At 41.2% G+C, this 23,430-nt stretch overlaps 1 protein-coding gene across 2 annotated transcripts in view; it reads left to right on the top strand.

Moving 5' to 3' along the window:
• The window catches only part of OXNAD1 (oxidoreductase NAD binding domain containing 1), a 35,814-nt gene that overhangs the window by 571 nt on the left and 11,813 nt on the right, over positions 1 to 23,430 (top strand). For both annotated transcript variants that reach the window (XM_081970871.1, XM_081970870.1), the window contains exons 2-5: positions 4,017 to 4,162; positions 6,610 to 6,673; positions 10,073 to 10,179; positions 15,410 to 15,551. In XM_081970871.1, coding sequence (XP_081826997.1) covers positions 4,041 to 4,162; positions 6,610 to 6,673; positions 10,073 to 10,179; positions 15,410 to 15,551 — 435 coding nt within the window. In that variant the 5' untranslated portion in view covers positions 4,017 to 4,040. The remainder of the gene's footprint in view (positions 1 to 4,016; positions 4,163 to 6,609; positions 6,674 to 10,072; positions 10,180 to 15,409; positions 15,552 to 23,430) is intronic.

Raw genomic sequence — 23,430 nt, 5'->3', positions numbered from 1 at the left:
AAGTTGACAGCCATTCTCTTTTCCATTTAATGCAACTCTTCCAGGGAGTCTTATCCCTTTCAAAATTCCTGTTCAGATTTTGGTCATAAAATAAAATAGAATTTCCAATGCTAAAAGAACTCTTTAAAATTAGCAACAAAAAAATTATGTGTTAACCAAATGTAACTGGAAAAAATGTTACCATTATCTTAGCAGATTTGTAGAATCATCGTTGGTTCCTGTTTATCTAATGTAGGATGAAGAAATTACCACTGATGTTCAGAAATGATTACATTAATTCCTACTTGTTAGTGAATATATTCAGAAGATGGTTAGGCAGCCTGGTGCCTTCAAAGTACTTCAGAATTCACTTATAATTAACAAGAATGTTAGTGACTTTAAGGCAGTGGCTATCCAGCATCCTAAATCATATTTTGCCTAATTATGGTTAATAAAATCCAATTGACTGAGTTCCAGCAATATCATAAATCATTAATCACCATTTACCAATCACAATGGCTGAGCCTGCAGAGCATACTAAGTCGCAAACAAGCAAATTCCATTTTTGCTTAGTATACTGTGTAATCTAAGAATTGTTACACCGAAAACAGGATTTTTGAAGTTAGTAGTAGTTGTTAGAGAGGAAAGTATAAGGTTATTCTAACAAAATACCACTTTATTACCCTATGTAATAGGAGCAGTTGCAACAGTACATAATTGACCTTAGCTTATAAAAACTAAGTTCCTGATTATTACATGAGTGAACATCAGGAAATGCCAAATCTGTAGAATAGATTGGGAATTGAAGAAAACAACCAGGAAGAAGGGAATGTTCCATGACTTAATTTATAATGTGAACCTAGACAAATTTATGGTTTTAAGAAGTAACACAGAAACTCAAATACTGTTGTTCCAATATAATTTGATGTCATAAGAATAAACATTGGGAAAGTTTTAATTGCTCTTTCTAAAAGTGGATGTTTGAAATGTTTTAGCAGAAGAGATTTTTAAGTGCCAGCAGATGTCACTATTGTTCATTACAAATAATTAATGTTACAAAATACACAGGAAAAAGAAACATTCTTATTTGTATAGTACAGTACAGTTCTTATGTAAGTAATGCTATAATAAGCAGAGTGTTAAAATTATTACTATAACAATGTAATAATTTGAAGTGTTAGCAAAATATTAGGAGCTTTGGGGAACTTTAAAAGAGCCACTTTACTCTAGTAATTAAGGCACCAGGCTACGCAGAAGACCATGAGTTTAAATCCAGTCTTAGCCATGAAAGGCTGGGGGACCTTGGGCCAGTCACACACTCTCAATCCACCTCACAGGGTTGTTGTTGTGGGGAAAATAGGAAGAGGAAAATTTGTTGAATATATTGTCGCTTTTTTAAAAAAGAAAATTTTGTTGGTTTTTAAACATTTATGGGAAAAGGTAAGGGGATACATAGAAAATTTTGGCAGCTCCCACACTAGTGATAGAAATCCATCTAAATCTCACAGTTTTTACAATCTTAAAAACAAAATATAAAAGATAAGCAGAAAACAGAGTCTTATTCTATATTGTCAACCATGTGTTCAATCATTTTACTTTTGTCACTTTCTAGAATATCAACAATTACTATTATTTCAAATGGTTTTATTTTTGTGACCTGAGACTTTTCGATATTGCTCCTTCTTCCCTGTCTCCCGAGAAGGTCACAGCCCCCCTTCCTTCTTGTCTTGTACCTTGCTATCCTTTTCACTACCTTCGCTGTGTTTGTCCTCTAGGAGGGGGAAATGCTTTTTAATGAAGGCTTCAACCTCCTGCACTGTATTAATTCTAATACCATTTCCCTCCCAGAAGATCAACATTCCCTCTGGCAATAACCATCTAAACCAAATTCCTTTATTGTATAATTTTTTTTGATAAGGAAGAATACTTCCTCCTTCTCTCTCTTATCTTTTTCGGAATGTGCTTAAGAATGGTAATTTCTTCATCTTTGTATTTCAGTGGTCTCTCCCTTTGGGCCCCAAGCACCTCATCCCTTGTGATCCTCCTGAGGAATTTAACATGCACCTCCCTTGGAACATTATGACTTCTAGCATATGTTGAATTAATCCTATAAACCAGATCCATGTCCCACCACAACTGTTTTGTATCTCTCTTGATATATTCTGCTAAAATTGTACTCATAATATCCTTAAAGTCTTCATTTTCTGTCTCTGGTAGGTTTTGGAATCCGAGAAAAAAGGACATTCTTTCAAATTCTATTTTTGCCAAAACGTTTTCCAGATCTACATTTCCCTTCCAGATTGCTTTAACCTCTTCCCCCAGCCCAGCCGCTCCCTCCTCCAACACCACAATTCTCTGTTTATTTTCTGCAATATGATGTTTAACGTCTCTGAGTTCCTCTTTAAGCTCTGTCACTTCTTTTTTCAACTCATTTTGTCCCCTCATGATTTCTTGAAACATTTGGGAGACAGATAGTTCTTTTGGGCCCTCTCCAGTCCTTTGCTGTAACAATGAAGTAATTTTCATTTGCTGCATACTTGGACTGGAGGTGGCAGATGCGGGAGCCGAAAATGACTTGGCCGTTGGTGGTTTCTTAGGCCCCATTTGTCTAAAATTCAGAGATGTGTATAAGTCTTTTCAAAGAAGATGGCATCCGAGCATTGCGCAGCTGAGCCGATCCCGAGAGGCAAGCAAATCCGAACGTGAAGAGTTAACTCTCCTTCACAGTTCCAAGGCACCGAGGCAAACCAGAAAGAAGAAAATCAGATAGTCAACGTCCAGGAAGACCACATAACGGGGGGGTCCCCGTCTCCCTCAGGGAGAGTAATGAAACAGTTCCAAAGGCGTTTTTTTTTTAAGGTAGTTTCAAAAGGCAGACTTCATTTGTAAATACAAAAACAAAGAAGGGCGGACGCCATCTTGGCTCCTCTTTTCACAGGGAGACGAAACAGAGATCTCTATAAAGCTTTTCAAAGGAAAACAGCTCAGCAATCATCTCTAGCAATTGTGATAACGATCTTTCTCATTTAGTTAGTTCAAGTAATGAGTCAGCCTTTGTTCTATCTCCATTCTAATATAGAGGGAGATAGTTCATATGCCACTTAATCCGAGGGGGGGGTAGAGAAAGGAAACACTCCTCTCTAATCTCTATTCAAGTAAATTGAACACAAACTTACAGAAGGCCGCTGCTTTTCCTTTAATGAGGATCGAAGAGATCAGGATGAATCCCCCACCACCAGGATCCAGCCGCACTTCTCCAGATAAACTTCTTCCTCCGGAGCCATTCGGCGAAAGGGCAGACAGTCCAAAGCTGTCCCGCACCCCCCCCGCTCCCTGGCTCCTAGGCGAAGCTGAAAAGCACCTCCGCCAGCTGCTGCCAATTCCAGGGGGCTTCAGCAAGCTGCTCTTCGGCAGGGGACCCCTCCAAGGCCTTCGTGCTCCTTACGGAGCCAACCGGGGAGATGAGCGGTGGACAACACATCCGTCGCTAGCAGGAACCGGAAGTCACTTTTAATTGTAAAAATAATAAAGATGGGATATAAATAAATAAAAATAATCAAGCTTAAAATTAAATCTTCAGAGATCTTAATTCACTTCATCACAGATATGGAAGGACATCTCAGTCAGGGTTCATTGGGATATGACTGTGTTGAAGACTAACAATATTACTAACTGGCCTACACCCTCGCTCTTGTTGAGTTTTTTGAGTCTAATCTTTGATATTGATTTCCCCCCCCCCAACAAATAGTTTAGTAGTCAACAAATTGGAGTATGCCATGTATGACATAAATATTGTTTCCTGCTTGGTGTCTTTGAAATAACCACAGAGCGAGAGGGATATGATCTTTATGATGTGAATAGTGGTTAATATATATTTCTGTGATGTCAGCAGCAGTCCAGAAGTTCATTTATTTTCTGTGAAGCTTAGTGCCAAAGAAATACTCCTTGTGATACTTTGTGTGTTTGTTTATAACTGGGGTTTTTGACATTGTTTTTTGAAAAATAGATGCAAATATTATTTTAAATTGCCTTTACAGGAATATTTAACATAAAATAACATTATGATATATACAACAGCTTTTGGTTTGCCTGTATTAATGAAAAGTGCCAGTAGAATTCTTCCATGCTGTTCTTCATACTTGTGCCTAAGACAGACAGCTATAAGATACTGCATAATAAATGGGTAAGCTATTAAATATTATTACTGTGAAAATGAAAATATTAACATAACATTGGTATCACTTTCCTTTAAAAATTGAATAAAGAATTAGCTGCTAACTGCCATCTTCTAGAACATAGTATAATGAAATTTTGATCAACAAGTTGAATTTAGACTATAATTTTAAATGAATAGATTTTTTTCAAATTTATTAAAACAAATTATAAAACAAATAATAGGATGTTATATTAGTAAAAAAAACCTGCAATGGAACTATATTCCCATATTCCTCTATAAATTGGGAGGAGACAAAGTTCTTAAACACCAGCTAAAGGCAATAATCAGTTTAACTGGTTTGCAAAACAAAAGTGGCTTGACCTGATTCTGGGGGGAAAAATTGGGGAAAATTGCTTGATGCCATTCAGACTTCCATAGGGAAGATGTTGCAAAATAAATTGATTATAGCTTGATGTATCTTCTTCTTTGAAGAGATGATAGGGATGGGGACTGGTGGACTGTTTTGTGTATTTTGGATCAGTGTATTCAAAGTGAGTGACAATTCCTTTATGTAATTAAATGGTTAGAATTCTGAATTAACTCTAGTTTATGCATCATCTTCACAGCGGTCTTTTTTAAGTTGTAGCCTAGTAGTAGTAACTTTCCTCTATTCAGTAACAGCTGTAGTTGATCAGCCAAAATTGGTAGAACTATTATATTTTTATAGTAGAGCTATTATATTTTAACTGGTGGAGCTATTATATTTTAAAATGTATATAATAAATTCATAGAAGGCAAAAGGTATTCCTGAGGATAATAATGTTTATTTGGGAAGTCTGCCTATGAAGATTGTGTGAATCGGGTACATCTTCTAAAAGTAAGTGGTTTTTCTTCCATTAGAACTTTTTTCGGTCTTGTTTAGAATTATACAGTTCAGTGATTAACCACGTATATTTAAATAATCAAGTAAATGGGGGGGGGGGGTGTTAGAAACCAGGCAGTACTGTATTATAGTATTTGCTCACCACTTGTTATATCTTTAGTCCTGTTATAAGCTTATCTCTTTTAATCTGTTGTGTCTGTTTTAGGGATTTTAAAAAATTATATTTATTCAGCTTTGTACAGTTCTTTTAATTGCATTTTAACCTCCTCCAAACTGTACATATTTAATTTTTTATTGTATTTTTGTGATATTCTCTATGGACTGTACACCGCCCCGAGTCCCTTCTGGGAGAGGGGGCGGTCTAGAAGCACAAATAAATTGAAATTGAATTGGAATGAAGCTGTTTTATTGAACAGTTTAGTACAGTTTTTCAGTATTTAAAGCATGATTAAATGGGAGATGAAGATTCTGAAATTACTATGGGCAGATATAATAAATTTATGAGGTTAAAACATGTAATAAACATGATTAGTAATAGATTTGCTGTTTAACAAAAGAGATTTACAAGTAGCCCTTTACTTACGACCATTTGATTAATGATGGTTCAAAATTATGATGGCCTCAGAAAAAGTAACATGATCTGTACTTAATGTCCTTTGTAGCATCTCTGTGGACATTTGATCGCAGTTGGGATGCTTGATGATCAGCTCCCATTTACGACTGGTTACAATATCCTTTGGTCATATGTTTGCAATTTGCAACTTTTTTTGCCAATTTGCTTGATGATCTCAAAATTTATTTAAGACCACTGTAAAAATTGTGAAATAGAATCCAAATCAACTCACAACTGCAATAATTAACAATGAAAATACTAGTCACAATTGTGGTCTTAACTTGACCACACATCTATTTGTATATGCAATGAAATGAGATGGCGTGATATATGGATATAGATAAGATAAGATATAAGATAAGATTAGATAAAATATAGAAAAGATACAGATATGTACATTGTTTGACTTTTCTTGATTCTTTTCTTTTTTGTTCTTATGATCCAGCCCAGAATTGGTACAACGGTACAAAGCAAAGACTACTTTAAAAATGAGTAATTAACTGAACAAGGATTAATATTAGCATTTATGATAATAAAATTATTAAAAAGTACCTAAACTTGATTCAAATTATCTCTTTTAACAACCCATTCTGCTTCATGAATATAAACTGGGCAAATAGGATTTGGGTTTTGTTAAAGATTCAGAAAATATAATGGATGGTCTTCATGCCTTAATAATGCAATAAAATCTTCTTGTTTAGAAGCAGTGCACTTCTAACTATTAGATACTGGGCACCAATAGTATTCTCATGACTATTTGTTTTTTTTAAACTCTCCAAATAATGCAACCAAATTGCTGTTGAAAACAGTAGGCAATTACATAAATTTTTATCAGTTCAAGAGAGGAACATCATTCTATTGATACCATAGTTAGAGATCAATCAATCTGAAGTTACTATTTAAAAGGGTGTTCAGTAACCAGTTCAAGCTGCAAAATTATGATGAGGAATGATACATATCAGTTTACCTTATTTATAGCAAAATGAAATCTAGAAGAAAATCAGATCATCTGGAGAGAACAGCAAATGACTTTCGACATGAGGTTCGTATTGTGGTATATGAGTATGAAATGTGCTATATATGCTGAAGGTATTGGATAAATTTGGTAATAATTTGACCCTTCTCTATAATCATCTGTTTCCATCTATAATCTTTTGCTACTTGCTCCCTAGTCATCCATATCTTAGTTGTTACCTCCCTTTAGGATTACTGCAATGTCCTTTGCATGGAGCTGCCCTTAAAGACCGTCTGGGAGCTACATATGATGTAGAATGCAGTGGCATGCATGGTTTTGGGGGTCCCACAATTTACCTAAGTAACTCCAAATTACTGTGGGATCACATTTCTCTGTGGATATTTGCCTATTCTATTAGATTAGACAAGGTAGGTACCCTCCAGATCCCCTCCATTAAATGTTGCTATCTGATAGGAGCTTAGACTGTGTCTTCTTCACAGCCATCCGAGTCCTCTGGAGAGTCTCCCACTAGAGATCAGAGGTATCCCTACCCTTTTAGTCTTTTGAATGTCTGTGAAGACCTGGCTCTTCCCCCAAGCATTGGAATAGGATGGAGGTGAAGTTTAAGGGTGTTTGGATTGGTACTTGAGGGAAGAATAGATCATGTTTTATGGATTATTGTGAGCCTTCTAGAGTCGGCTTACAAAATAAGTGCCATTGAAATAAAAAAATGTAGCTAAAATAAAAAAGGAACTGAGAACATTGTTATTTCCAGATACAGGATGTAACAGTACTGATTGTTTCACTTTTTATTTATTTATCAAATTTATTAGGCCATCATCTAACTATTAACAATCTGAATGGCAAACATAAAGTATACAGTAAAGCATTGACAATTGTAAAACACAAGTTGAGGCCCTCTTGTTGAAAATCTCAAAGGACATTCTCACCTTACATCTATGCTGGGGCTCAGATCTAATAACTTGATTCCTTCTGAGTATTGGCAAGGTTGGGGACCATCTATATATTTATCAAGAGAGTGTATTGCAGCTCTTCTATAGCACAGGTGCCATGACAGAGAAGATTCCTAGGACCCACCTAGTAACATTGCTTCACTAGTGGCACTCTTCACTTCAACTGGTGCAAGCTAATGGGATAAGAAGAGAGAAGTCCTGAAAATATCCTGGCTCCATGCCACAGAAGAGCTTAAGGGACTTAAACTCTGACCATACTAATTAGGTGTATGAGTGAGTATTCTGGCTTACAAGTGCCCTGTATGCATATATTGCTACTTCAATATGAGACAATGGGTTGCACACTTTGAAGAATAATATTTTTTATGATTGTGGTCCTGAGCTGCATTAGGATGTACATTTTAATTCTTGGAAACTGTGGGAATAAAAATATTTTCTGACATTAGAGTCATTTTGGCAAGATAGGCAGCCATATAAATCAAACAAATAAACATTTTGGGGATTATTTACAAGATTCAGTTCAGAAGTCAGTTACAAGTTAATGTGACTTATTAAAGTTAGACTTATTCTTATTCTGGGGTTTTTGTGTTGTTGAGAACATTATACGACATGAGAGCAGGTCTAATTAAGAAATAAAACTCTTACTTAAAAAAAATAAGTATTAAAATAAGAAAAAGTATGGTAGCATTTACTTGGCAAGTATCCTGTTGTTTTACAAGACAGTAGAAATGCTCAACTATTTTTATTCAGAAATTCATTTCCTGCCATATGTTTTAAATTAAGACATAGCTGGCCAAATTTCATTTGTTGGACTCCAGTTTTTCTGGCTGGGAAAGGAAATACTCATAATTGTAGTTTGATGTACTTTATCATTTTAACATTTTATGTACTTTTGGACTTGCATAACTCATCTTAAGAATTTTAGGTTTAGACCTATTAGTACAGTATGTTCTGTAGTTTAACAAACAATTCCAAATTATATTTTATGAGTTGATTGCCATACCGTGAAAGTCAGAGGAAACAAAGCAGAAAGCTTGAGAACAAAATGCTATCCCTGGACTGATTAGAAGTTGCATTAAAGCTATTGTTGGCTATGTTCCAAATGATTTGTCCCACCCAGCCATGAAGCTTGTAGCTGGCCTTGAGTCATACAATCTGTTTTGTAACACTGCTGTCAGAAAAATTGAGAGGGGGAAGGAGATTGGGGAAGATCCCAGGTGAAACAGTGTAGTAAATTAATAAAACATAATAAAAGAAAATGATTTTGCTTTAATAAATTGGTCTGTGGTTATTCAGAATTATACTTTTCATTCAATCATGATTTTATTGTTTTCCCTGAGAACAAAGAAGCAGTTTTTTTCAGCAAGAGCTGCATTTTTAAACTTTGTGTTTTTAATCAGAGAGCTGCAAAAGGCATGCCAGAAATGGGGCTAGGAGACTTTGCACCAGAATTTTCCACCTCTTTTTTTAGTCTCTTAGGATTAATAAATAAATATGTGTATTAGTGTCATTCAGTGGTGGGTTTCAAATCTTTTTAGTACCTCTTCTTTAGGTGTGGCCTGCTTTGTGGGAGTGGCTTGCCGGCCATGTGACTGGGTGAGCATGGCCAACTTAGTAAAATGTGGTGAAACTCACTTAACAATGCTCTTGCTTAGCAACCAAAATGTTGGCTCAGAAACTTTGACACTTGAAGCACACAAGTCTTAAAGCTGTCAAGTTACAAGACCCTTGCACCCCTAACCCTTTAGAAAAAAAACCCCAGGGGTGTTCAAACTTGACAGCTTTAAGACTTGTGGACTTTAACTCCTAGAATTCCTCCTCTCGCTCTTCATCTTGATGATGTGCGGACAGGCGGAGAGAGGGAGCTAGAACTGGTTCTAAACGGCACTGTAGATTTGTGGAACCTCTTCTATTGAAGAGGTTAGAACTGGCAGGAACCCACCTCTGGTGTCATTTGAATATAAATGGCCATATTGTATTTCTGTTAAAAGGACACAAATTGGAACCGGCTTTATATATATATTACAAATTTCTAATTTTTGTTATAAAGGAATGGATTCATGTAAAGACCTTGAAATTTATAGATGAATTTCTGGACTAAAAATGCTAAAGCCAAAGATAAGGAAGGTGTGGGTTTAATCTTTTGTAAGTTGCCCATAGTCATATGTGAAGGGATGTTCATAAAAACTGAATGAATGAATGAATGAACGAATGAATGAACAAAGAAAGAACAAACAAACAAGCCTAGGCTTGTTTTTGAATTCTTAATCTTGTTAAAGACTCAGCTTCATTATCTGCAATGAGATTAGAATTTAAAATTTGTATAAATGTGAAATAGTGCATCTAATAATAGCAGCAATGTAAGTAGCCAGAAGAAATCATAGTTACCCCAATTCATGATTGGAGTTTCATGCTTGGAAGGATCCAGAAACAATTATTTTTTGTGCTGAATTTTATGTTTATTACCTGAAAATAGTGGTGGTAGTTATGATGATGGTTTTTGTCTTTTTAGATTATTTCTAAAGCAAAAGTGTGTGGCATCAGCAATGAATCTGAAACAGTTAAAAGACTTCGTTTGGCAGTGACAGATAAGGAATTTACTTTTAAGGCAGGACAATGGTAAGATTCTTTGATCTGTATGTATTAAATAGAAAGAGAAGTTAATGAAATTCTAAAGTGATGGTACATTTATACCTATTGTTGACATCAAATTATTAATGTTTATTACAGGCACATGCAAATGTTTAATTTAGTCACCTTTGAATGAAGTGATTTGCCCTAATAAAACAAATAGAATATATCTCAATTACAGCAATTTCCTCACATGTTGTTTAGCCTTGCATCTCTTTTGAAATGGTACATAAGCATTCTTTAAACTTTCCCTACTCTACAAAGAGAATTCTGCTTTATTTGCGCTAACACAAATGATCAAAAGCTATATAACTATTTCTAAGTGAGTATCATTGAGAAACAACAGCATGTGCATAAGAAATCTCACTTGAAAATAAAAAGATTTCCAAAAGTAATAAGATGCGAGGTAATTTGCTGTTTGAGAAAGAAAAAGTTAATAGTTCTACTTTTATTTTGTTTCTCTGTAACCTAATCATTGGATTACATTCTGTATATTTTCAATGGGATGGATGGATGGATGGATGGATGGATGGATGGATGGATGGATGGAAGGAAGGAAGGAAGGAAATATGCTCTTCCATTTTTAGAAGAACTTCTAAAATTACAGTCTCTAGTACCTAACCTCATAGGATATTGATTAGAAACAAGTAGAGAAGATTTAATCAGGGAACTTACTTGTGATTTTGGCCACTGAATGTTGCTCAATTTAAGCTAGATCAAAGGGTTTCTGTAAGGATAAAATAATGATAGACTCCATATATGCTGCCTTGTAGAATACTATACAATGATATAATCTTTGAAAAATAGAATGACAGTATTTTTTCTTGTCCACATATTCAAGAAAATTACAGTTATTTTAATCATATGAATCTCTTCAAGATCTGAATGTTTTCTCTCAAAAATTCAGATACAATTTTATATCATTTTTTTCACTCTGGTCAGTGTTTTCTTGTTCTTTTTTGCTTTTACTTTATATTATCAATCCATCTGGCAATTGTTATATAAGATCAAACTTCATCTGTAGGATGTTAATAGCATGAGTTACTAGTAGTGTTAATTTTGCAGTCTTTTGCATTTAGAACAAGAAAACAAGATGCTGATTGCAATAATTCATGTTTGTAGAGCAATTTGCAGCACCCTTTGCACATGTGCACAGATGCATACTAAATCTGTGCGTGTTGGTTCTTAGGCAAACATTTACCCTTCAAAAATGTTTTGGTAATCATCATACTGAAAACTGGGTTCTTTAATTATAATTACTCTTTTCATTATCTTCCTTTTAAATTATTCTAATTCTGTTTGGCATGCTAACGTTCCACCAGTGCAGCTAGCAAGATTGCTTATGATCAAATGAATAGTACTGAGAAAAAGAACTGGGGGTGTGTGGGGGGAGAAAGGTTAATAGATTTACATTTGCGATGGAATGGCTGGAGATCTCCTCTTTCCCTCAAAGATGTACATTTTTTCCGTCAATGAATATTTCTGTCACACAGAGGAGTTACATAGTTATGGTCATGCCTACTTTCTGAAATTTCTGGCTTTACAAGTTGATGCTTTGTTGAAAGTTCATCACATTACCTATTATACTGTTGAACGTTCCAGTTTGTTCAGCAATTATCTGTGATATTGTAAAGATTATATTTCTGCCTACTTGTTCTGAAATTGTCTCAATTTCTTTGCTTATATGTTTACTACAAAGTACTGTTGTTTTATTTTCAATTAAAATTATATATTATGAAATTTGAGATTTCATTTATATGAACATTTTTTTCAAATATTTCTGTATTTACAACTAAAATATAGTTTAAAAAGAAGCCAGAAAATGAAATAGATAAATGAGGGGCATGTATAACAAAAGTAAGATAAAGTCTGATCTGTAGTTACTCGGAAAAATTATCTTTCATTTATTTAAAAGTACAATTTATCAGGGCATTTTATGCCCAATAAATGCATATTAAATTTCATCCATACATATGCAAATACATCATTTGGATTTGGTTATGTAGATGATGAAATCATTGACTTTGACATTTAGAAACTAGACCGTTTCTGTTGAACTGCATAATGAGATAGGAAACCGTGTATGAAAATAAAAGTGTTGTCTTTTATTTATATCCTGCCTTTCACTTGGAAGCTCAGGTAATATAAGACTCCTTCCTATTTTTCCTTACAATAATCCTTTGTGGTAAATTGGAGTGAGAGAGAATGAGTGGCCCAAATACACTAAGTGAATTGCTCTGGTGGAGAATGCAGTAGAACTTGTTTCACTTTGCCTCCAGTCTAATATTTGTTAATATTAATGTCAATATTTAGATATAAGGAGTCTAACACATGAGGATTGCTCCCAGAAATTCAGTTTTGCATGCTGATTCATTTTAATGGAGGAAAAAAACCATGTCCAAGGGGAGTTGGGGAACTCCCAACAAGTAATTTTTGGGGGGAAACATTTAAGCAAAAAAGATCTTAGGGCTTAGGAAGTATTCTAGCATATATTATATATAGAATCTATTTTTTTCTAATCAAGTTTCTGTTTATAATCTGTTGATAGACTGTTTTATATAGCACATTTGTTCTGCTTAATTATGAATAAATGCATATAAATAACATTTATATGCATTTAGTTTTATAAATACCTATAGCTTTCTGTACAGAATATATTAGCTGTTATTAGTGTATGTAATTAGTGAAACACTTTCTGCAGACATCCAATGTGGGGGAGAGCAAATGTCAGTCTTGCTAGATTTACTTCGCTCCTTTTTTTAGAACCCAAAAATTTACTGTAGCAAATGCAAAAAATACACAATTAGAAAGAAGTACCTGGGAACCCAATAACTTATTTCAGGTAGCAAATCAGCTCAAAGTTCTAGTTATTCCCCTGTGTATTTATTAAAATCAATAGGCCCTTACCTGTCTATTTCATTGAAATAAAGATCCATCAAAAAAATCCTCAAGGCCACCTCTCCTAAAAAAATTGATTCTAATAACTTTATCTCCAAGTTGTTTTATTTACAAAGAACTGCATTTTTATAACTATGTTGCACTGATCTTACTCTTATCCCTGTGGACATGTAGAACTCATGATTTGTTGCATAGAATAAGAATCTTATAAAATTCTGCCTTCCTAGAAAATCTTTAGGAACATATGCTTCTTTGGTCATTTGCTTTTAACTTTTTATGTTTAATTTAGATGTAACTGTAAGCCGTGTATAGTCTTCTTTTCTACTTCTGAATGCCAGTAGCATTATAATGATTTGTTCTGTAAATAAATCTGTTTTAATTATAGTTTCGCATTAGGTTCCACAAGGTTTCAAGTAATAAAGGAAACAGTAATAATATTCTAAGATAAATGGTATCAGGTCCAGATAAATGGTATCAGGGTTGCTGGCTTTTAATTGGGTTACAAGTTTGCAAAACAAAGCATTTTGTCAAAAGAAGACAGATTAAACTTTGAGTTCACTTTGCACTAAATTTGAACTTTCATATATGTTCGTAATTTGGTTTTACAACGTTTAACAGGCAGAATAATTCCTCACTAGAGAGCACTATAATGCAGCTTGTATGGATTAATTTATAAGGATTATAAATGTGTTAATAAAATACAAATAAATAATTGCACATAATTTAAAGTACTTTTTCTTAAATATTATTTTTTAAAACTAGATTAAAAACTGGATTAAATTTAGCAATATTGACAAAATTAGAATTGAACTATTGAAAACACCAGGAAAACATATCTCTGGTAGGTGGAAATTATCTATTTGTAAACTGATTCAGGTAAAAATAGATTGGATGACAATGTAATATTCTTAAAATGAAACTTCACATATTAAGAATAGGCTATCAGTACATGTTTTGTAACATTGCCGACAAAATAACTTTTTAACCATGTATATTTGCCATTATGACTCAATTACAATTTTATGTTTACAACAAAAAAATATTTTTCTTTCCTCTCACTTTATTTCCCTTTTTATATTATTTATAAGGCTATTTACTTATATGTTAAAAATTGTAAACTACTTTGATTGCATTGACTAAAAACAGAGATATGTGTATATTAAATTAATAAGATTCAGACATTTATTCTTTACTGAATAAGCCAATTGAAGATTTTGTTCAGAGTTTTCTGTTATGGGAAATTTTAGGTGAGTTACTGAGTTATCATTATTATTCCTCAAACAGTAATTTCAGTGGGAAGAAGTTTAATTGTTGCCTCTCAGCATCCAAACCTGACTACAGACAATTCTTGTCTTATGACCACGTGATTAATATCTGTTTGAAATTACAATGGTTTGGAAATAATGGTTTACACTCTCTAGAGCACTTCCAGCCATGGTTAAATGTCATGCTGGCCCCCCATCCCCATGATCACTTGAGTATGAAGTAGATACTTGGTAATCTGTTCACATTTATAACCAGTTGCCAAGTACTCCACAATCATATGATTTCCATCTTTACAATCTTCTCTACTGAGTTCCTCAGAATGTCAATGGAGATAGTAGTAGGGAAGGTTACAAGCTGCTGCCGCCTACCAAGAGGACTCATTCTCATGTCCAGGGGCTGGCTGAAAGAGCTGCCTGCCGAGAGAAGCTGAACTCCTTCAATGCAGTGGGAAAAAATAGAATTAAGGTCCTAATTATTCGAGCTTTGCTTCTGTACCAAGCTGAAGGAATCCTTTTCCATGCACAGAGCCGATATTCCCCATGGGGTGCAGAAACAGAGCTCAGAGCCTTCATTTCTGCTCCCTACTGACATGTTCCCTTACACATGCAGAGTGGAGCTTAATTCTGTGGCAAGGTAGAGAAACAGAGATCAGATTCTGATGACTGCATCCCTGCAATCGGAAGTGCTTGGATTGTGGCCATTGACACACCAATTACATGGACAGACTTGTGACAACTCACTTAGCAACCACTTTGTTCAACAACCGAGATTCCAGGCTCAGTTATGGTTGCAAGTCAAGAACTACTTGAATGAATACAAAGGACTTCAGCAAGAATGTACACTATGATTCATATTTGTGCATCTGAAAATATTACTAATATTTGATCTGTTCTGTTGGTCTTTAATGGTATTTTTAATATATATTAAATATATTTAATATATTATTAAACTGTACACATTTGAATAATCTTGTCAGACGCTTTGAATAGTAAAAAGGAAACCTATTCTAGGACATTGCATAGAAGAAATTAAAAGGAAATATATTTTATTTTAGGGTAGACTTCTTTATACCTGGAGTTTCTGTAGTTGGTGGATTCTCAATGTGTTCAAGTCCTGGTATGTTGGAAGAAGAGGGAATATTAGAACTTGCAGTAAAACATACAACACACCCACCTGCTCACTGGATTCATACTCAGGTATTTATAACTAAAAGCTCCTAATAATCTTGTTAATTTATTTTTACATCTTTATTACTAGGAGCTGTATTGTAGCTTTATATATAATGCAATATTATTATTACTTTGAATTGTCTTATGCTTTTATGTGTACTATAAGACATAAATTACTGATGGAATATAGTATAATGTGTATTAGATAAATGCCATACCTGTCATTGCAATTAAACATGAAATGATCTAGACACAGAAGACAAAGAACTGGTCTGTACATTGCTCTTCATAAAACTTTAAAACTGTATAAATATAACATTTTATCAACAGGTAGCACAATCTGTATTTAACTAATGTATATCATTTTGGATTGACCTGTTTTTCTCTCACAAATACAAAATCTCTGCCAGTACATGGTCCTCCTATACAAGTCTTCTCTTATTGAAATATGTAAGTGTAGTGGCAAGTGGGATTTTTCAAAAAGCACAGTAAAATGGCAGAAATTAACTAATACAAAATTAGACTCATTTACATTTTAAAAATGAACAATTACAAAGTGATAACCAGAAGGAAGATCTTTGAACCTAGGCTTATTTTTTGTGATGTTGCTAGAACACAAAGGTGCCAGAAAGTGGCCTCATTGACCAATGTTCAAAAAGCAGAGTCTTATTATATCTGAAATACTAATGCAATTGTTATCACTTGACTGTCGGTGCGTACCTGCTAGATTACCCCCCTACCATCTTTCACCCCTACTGTCCTACTATTCATCTACCTCCTCCGCCTATCATCAGTTATTTACCATGGACTATTTGCCTTTCACCACCCACCATGGACTGCCTCCTGGTCTCCATCCACTTATCATCCGACCACCTGACCAGCTCACCATCCTTTCCACCTAGGATGTGACTATTGGCACTGCTGTCCCCTCGTATGGAACCCTGGCTTGTTGATTCACTTAACATCGACAGCACCCTGGCCCTGTTGTAGCGTTTATCCATCATATATTTGAGGTCAGATCTGCTCCTACTGCGGGAGTCCCCCCTCTCGCAGGTATGGCCCTCTGCCCTCTCAAGGGCCCACCTTGATGACGGGTTCATTAACCCAGAGAGGTGGAGGAAGCGGAGACTCAGGGGTTTTTTAATAAAATGTTTTTATCTGTTTTAGGGGGCTCCAGGGTGGGGGGGAGGGTTAATCAGGCCAGGAGGGGGATCAGTGCCAGGCGAACAGGTGTGGTCAGGAGGGGAGTGAGCGGAGTGGGGGAGGGGAGGGAGAATGATATTCCAGTAGTGGGTTGTTCTATTCCAACGGTCGTGGGGAGGGGTGGGTGCGAGGATGGAAGAAAATCTTGTAGTCGGTTGGGAGACCGTGGCTATTAGACACGCCCGGTCACTTGCACCAACCCCCGCAGTCTAGGTGGCCAGGACCTACAGAGCCAGGGCCTGAGGCTGATGTTATGCAATGCAAGGTCCGTTGTCAATAAGGCCCCCCTCATTAATGATTTGATCTCGGAGGGGGAGCTGGACCTTGCAGGGATAACGGAGACCTGGCTGGGCCACGAGGGTGTTTTACCCCTCGTGGAAATGTGCCCACCGGGCTACCGTGCATTTCATCAGCCGCGGGCCCTGGGTAAGGGTGGTGGGGTGGCGGTAATTATACGGGAGAGTCTGGAACCGAGGGAGTTCACTGTGCCACAGATATCTGGGTGCGAGTCCCTTGGCGTGAAATGGGGCCCAGGGAGGCAGCTGGGCTTGCTGATTGTATACTTGGCTCCTTGCTATGCATCAGCGGCCCTGCCCGAGCTCCTCGAGCTGATCGCAGAGACGGCGGTTGAGACCCCAAAACTTCTGGTTATGGGGGATTTCAACCTGCCGTCGACGGGTGAAGCATCCGAGGTGGCTCGGGAGTTCATGGCTTCCATGACAGCCATGGACCTGACCCAACTAATTCATTATTTTTATTTATTTTATTTTATTTATTTATTTAATTAAATTTTTAAACCGCGCCCTTTCCTAAACAGGACTCGGGGCGGTGTACAGTCATATTAAAACAGTATAATACAAAATATAGATATACATTCAATATACAAATATACAAATAGGTACGCGGAGGAGGTAGGATGTAGACTGTACAATATGTAAAATAAAATACAAATAAACATTAAAATACCCTTAAAAACTGCCCAATAAGATGTTTGCCAGGAGGTTAAATGGGACTATGAATCGGTTAAGCCAGCTAACTGGAACAGGTGGGTCTTAAGCTTCTGTCGGAAGGAGCGGAGGTCTGTGGTAGTTCTAATATCGGGGGGGAGGTCATTCCAGAGGGTTGGGCCCATCACAGAGAAGGCTCTGCTCCTGGGCGCTGCCCGTTGACACTGCTTAGTGGACGGCAGCCGGAGGAGTCCCTCCCTGTGAGAGCGGATTGGTCGCAGGGATGTATGAGGTGAGATGCGATCCCGCAGGTAACTAGGTCCCGTGCCATGGAGCGCTTTGAAGATAGTAACCAACACCATGAAACGCACCTGAAAAACCACAGGCAGCCAGTGCAGCTCGCGCAGGAGTGGTGTTATATGGGAGTATCTTGTCCCTCCCATGATGGCCCGCGCGGCTGCATTCTGAACTAGCTGTAGTCTTCGGGTGCATCTCAAGGGGAGCCCCATGTAGAGAGCATTGCAGTAGTCCAGGCGAGACGTCACCAGCGCATGAGTGACCGTGCGTAAGGCGTCCCGATCCAATAGGGGGCGCAATTGGCGCACCAGGCGAACCTGGTGGAACGCCCCCCTTGCCACGGCTGCCACATGGTCATCCATCGACAGCCGGGCATCAAGGAGGACGCCCAAATTGCGCGCCCGTTCCACAGGGGGCAGTTGTTCGCCCCCTATGGCCAGCGATGGAATCCACTGGTTGAACCAGGGCGCCGGAAGCCACAGCCACTCAGTCTTGGAGGGGTTGAGTCTGAGTCTGTTGTCCCCCATCCAGACCCGAACGGCTTCCAAGCACCGTGACATCATTTCGACGGCCTCATTGGGGTGGTTTGGGGTGGAAATGTACAGCTGTGTGTCATCAGCGTACAGATGGTATCCAACCCCAAAACCACGGATGATCTCACCCAGCGGCTTCATGTATGTGTTGAACAGGAGGGGCGAGAGGACCGACCCCTGCGGCACCCCACAAGTGAGTGACCTCAGGGTCGACCTCTGCTCCCCTGCCAACACACATTGCGTCCGGTCGGAGAGGTAGGAACAGAACCACTGCAAAATGGTGCCCCCTACTCCCAGCCCCTCCAGCCGGCGCAATAGGATACCATGGTCGATGGTATCGAAGGCCGCTGATAGATCTAATAGGACCAGGATAGAGGAACAACCCCTATCTCTGGCCCTCCAGAGATCATCCACCAACGCGACCAAGGCCGTCTCCGTGCTGTGACCCGGCCGGAAGCCGGACTGGCGCGGGTCTAGATAATCGGCCTCTTCCAGGTGACGTGGGAACTGTTGTGCCACCACACTCTCTACAACCTTCGCTAAAAAGGGAAGGTTGGAGACGGGACGATAATTAGCTAGCTCCACCGGGTCCAGGGAAGGCCTCTTGAGTAGGGGCCTCACCACCGCCTCTTTCAAGGCGACCGGCAAGGACCCCTCCTCCAATGAAGCGTTCACAAGACCCAGGAGCCAGCCTTGTGTGACCTCCCAGGATGCCAGTACAAGCCAAGAGGGACACGGGTCCAATAAACATGTAGTGGCTCGCAGTCGCCCACGTAACCTGTCCAAATCCTCAGGGGCAACAGAGTCAAACTCCTCCCAGCGTGGTGCCTCAAGACTTGCTTCCGACGTCTCCCCTGGGCCACTGACGGGGGCCCATCCACTCCGGATCTGAGCGATTTTATCCTGCAGATATTTCCCAAACTCCTCTGCTCTACCCTGTAAAGGGGCTTCCCGCGGCCTCTGTGATAGGAGGGAGCGGGTCACCCGAAACAAGGCGGCAGGACGGTTATCTGTGGATGCAATAAGAGCGGCACAGTGTCTACGTTTGGCCGCTCTCAGTGCCACAAGGTAGGTCCGTAAATAGGATCTTACCTGTGTTCGGTCAGATTCGGAGCGTGAGGACCTCCACCTGCTTTCTAGGCGTCTCTTGTGGCGTTTCATCACCTTCAGCTCCTCGGTAAACCAAGGAGCCAGGGTGGTTCGTTGCCGCAGGAGAGGCCGCAAAGGCACTACCCGGTCCAAGGCCCCAGCAGCCGCCCTATTCCAAGCGGCCACTAGGTCCTCCGTCCGGGAGTGGGTCAGGGCTACAGGAAGTGGCCCAAGCTCCGTCTGGAACCTGTCAGGTTCCATCAGTCGCCTGGGGCGGAACCATCTGGGACAGTCAGGTTCCGCCTCCCCGCGGTGGGGGGTAGCGCCGGGGAAGTCGAGCCGGAGAAATGAGTGATCTGACCATGACAGGGGTGTAATAACCAGATCCCCTATTCCCAGATCACTCGTCCACTGTCCAGAGACAAAAGCAAGGTCCAGTGTGTGCCCACCTTCGTGTGTGGGGCCCTGAATTAATTGGGTCAGGTCCATGGCTGTCATGGAAGCCATGAACTCCCGAGCCACCTCGGATGCTTCACCCGTCGACGGCAGGTTGAAATCCCCCATAACCACAAGTTTGGGGGTATCAACCGCCGTCTCCGCGATCAGCTCGAGGAGCTCAGGCAGGGCCGCTGATGTATAGCGAGGAGCCAAGTATACAATCAGCTAGCCCAACTGCCTCCCGGGGCCCCATTTCACACCAAGGGACTCACAGCCGGATATCTGCGGCACAGTGAACTCTCTCGGTTCCAGATTCTCCCGTATAATTACCGCCACCCCACCACCCTTACCCAGGGCCCGCGGCTGATGAAATGCACGGTAGCCTGGTGGGCACATCTCCACGAGAGCTAAACCGCCCTCGTGGCCCAACCAGGTCTCCGTTATCCCTGCAAGGTCCGGCTCCCCCTCTGAGATCAACTCATTAATGAGGGGGGCCTTGTTAACAACGGACCTTGCATTGCAGAGCATCAGCCTCAGGCCCTGGCTCTGTAGGCCCTGGCCACCTAGGCTGCGGGGGTTGGTACGAGCGACCGGGCATGTCCAGCAGCCACGGTCTCCCAACCGACTACGAGATTTTCTTCCGTCCTCGCACCCACCCCTCCCCACGACCGTTGGAATAAAACAACCCTCTGTAGGAATGTCATTTTCCCTTCCCCCCCCCACTCCGCTCACTTCCCCTTTGACCTCACCTGTTCGCCTGGCAAAAGTCCCCCTCCTGGCCTGATTATCCCTCCCACCCACCCTGGTACCCCCTAAAATGGATAAAAAACATCTGGTTAAAAACCCCCTAAGTCTTCGCTTCCTCCACCTCTCGGGGTTAACAAACCCGTCATTAAGGTGGGCCCTCGAAAGGGCAAAGGGCCATGTCTGCGAGAGGGGGGACTCCCGCAGCAGGAGCAAGTCTGACCTCGAGTATATACTAGGGGGAGCTGCAGCAAGGGCCAGGGTGCTGTAGATGTTAAATTGAGTCAGCAAGCCAGGTTCCACATCAGATGTCAGCAAGCCAGGTTCCACATCCAGTACGTGGATGATAAGTGGATGGTAGATAGATAGTGAATAGGTGGAAAGTAGATGGTAAATGGTGGAGGCCAGGAGGCAATCTGTGGTGTGGGTGGGCAGGCAGTCTAAGTAGATATTTGATGGAGTTTGATGGTAAAATTGATGGTAAATTTGATGGTAGACGGGTGAAAGATGGTAAAAGATGGTGGGGGGTAGTCCCGCAGGCACGCACAGTAGTCAATGGTTATAGATAGTCAAAATAACAAGTAACAAGTGACAAGTGGGCAGGTTTAGCCATGGCAGGTAGATGGCAAATGGCAGGGGTTGATAAATCCTTTCTCTTCCTGGCACTAAACCTCCTGCCAATGGAAGCCTCCTGCCAATCTCCTGGGCACAGACCCGTCCTGCCCTTGGTGCCACAGGTCTCCCTCCTTCTGCCAGGCTCCAGCATAGCTCTTTAAGGGCTAGCCCCATCGTAGCCTGCCTCCCCCAGCTTCAGCGCCCCCCCCCCCGCTGTTAGTCCTGGCCCGAGCGCTGCTCCGGCCGGCCTACGGCTCTCCCGCAGGCCTTCTTCGGCCTCCAGCGTCTCGAGCCTCATGCAAACCCCCGAACGGCCTTTCAGCGGTCCTCACCCTCCAATTCGGCCTTGCTAGCATCGCCGATGCCGTCGTTGCGCCGCCCGGGTCGCTGGGATGCCACCGCCACCACCACCCGTTCATCCTGCCCCTGCCCCTATCTCCGCAGTCGGCGCCGCCGCCATCGCCAACCTCCAGCTGAAGCTCCAATACCGACTCCACCTCCAACTCTCATTTCGGCTCCAGCTGGCGCTATTTCCTCATCTCTCCTGGCTGTTTGACCACCCTGGAGGGCCAATTAAGGCTCCATGGAAAGCCAGGGTGGTCGCTGCTCTTAATTCCCGACCCTCACGATGGAAAGAGGGCCGGGGGCACCCCCTACCCCGTCAGAGAGCTCTGTGGTAGTACGGAGCTCAGAAGTCAGCAGCCATTTTCAGGGCCCCACACACGAGGGTGGCCGCACGCTGGACCTTGTTTTTGTCTCTGGCCAGTGGACGAGTGATCTGGGAATAGGGGATTTGGTTATTACACCCCTGTCATGGTCAGATCACTCATTTCTCCGGCTCGACTTCCCCGGCGCTACCCCCCACCGCGGGGAGGCGGAACCTGACTGTCCCAGATGGTTCCGCCCCAGGCGACTGATGGAACCTGACAGGTTCCAGACGGAGCTTGGGCCACTTCCTGTAGCCCTGACCCACTCCCGGACGGAGGACCTAGTGGCCGCTTGGAATAGGGCGGCTGCTGGGGCCTTGGACCGGGTAGTGCCTTTGCGGCCTCTCCTGCGGCAACGAACCACCCTGGCTCCTTGGTTTACCGAGGAGCTGAGGGTGATGAAACGCCACAAGAGACGCCTAGAAAGCAGGTGGAGGTCCTCACGCTCCGAATCTGACCGAACACAGGTAAGATCCTATTTACGGACCTACCTTGTGGCACTGAGAGCGGCCAAACGTAGACACTGTGCCGCTCTTATTGCATCCACAGATAACCGCCCTGCCGCCCTGTTTCGGGTGACCTGCTCCCTCCTATCACAGAGGCCGCGGGAAGCCCCTTTACAGGGTAGAGCAGAGGAGTTTGGGGAATATCTGCAGGATAAAATCGCTCAGATCCGGAGTGGATGGGCCCCCGTCAGTGGCCCAGGGGAGACGTCGGAAGCAAGTCTTGAGGCACCACGCTGGGAGGAGTTTGACTCTGTTGCCCCTGAGGATTTGGACAGGTTACGTGGGCGACTGCGAGCCACTACATGTTTATTGGACCCGTGTCCCTCTTGGCTTGTACTGGCATCCTGGGAGGTCACACGAGGCTGGCTCCTGGGTCTTGTGAACGCTTCATTGGAGGAGGGGTCCTTGCCGGTCGCCTTGAAAGAGGCGGTGGTGAGGCCCCTACTCAAGAGGCCTTCCCTGGACCCGGTGGAGCTAGCTAATTATCGTCCCGTCTCCAACCTTCCCTTTTTAGCGAAGGTTGTAGAGAGTGTGGTGGCACAACAGTTCCCACGTCACCTGGAAGAGGCCGATTATCTAGACCCGCGCCAGTCCGGCTTCCGGCCGGGTCACAGCACGGAGACGGCCTTGGTCGCGTTGGTGGATGATCTCTGGAGCGCCAGAGATAGGGGTTGTTCCTCTATCCTGGTCCTATTAGATCTATCAGCGGCCTTCGATACCATCGACCATGGTATCCTATTGCGCCGGCTGGAGGGGCTGGGAGTAGGGGGCACCGTTTTGCAGTGGTTCTGCTCCTACCTCTCCGACCGGACGCAATGTGTGTTGGC

Source organism: Natrix helvetica (genome assembly GCF_964273705.1).
Source record: "Natrix helvetica genome assembly, chromosome: Z".
NCBI classification, from domain to species: domain Eukaryota; kingdom Metazoa; phylum Chordata; class Lepidosauria; order Squamata; family Natricidae; genus Natrix; species Natrix helvetica.
This window is presented reverse-complemented; position numbering and strand designations above follow the sequence as displayed.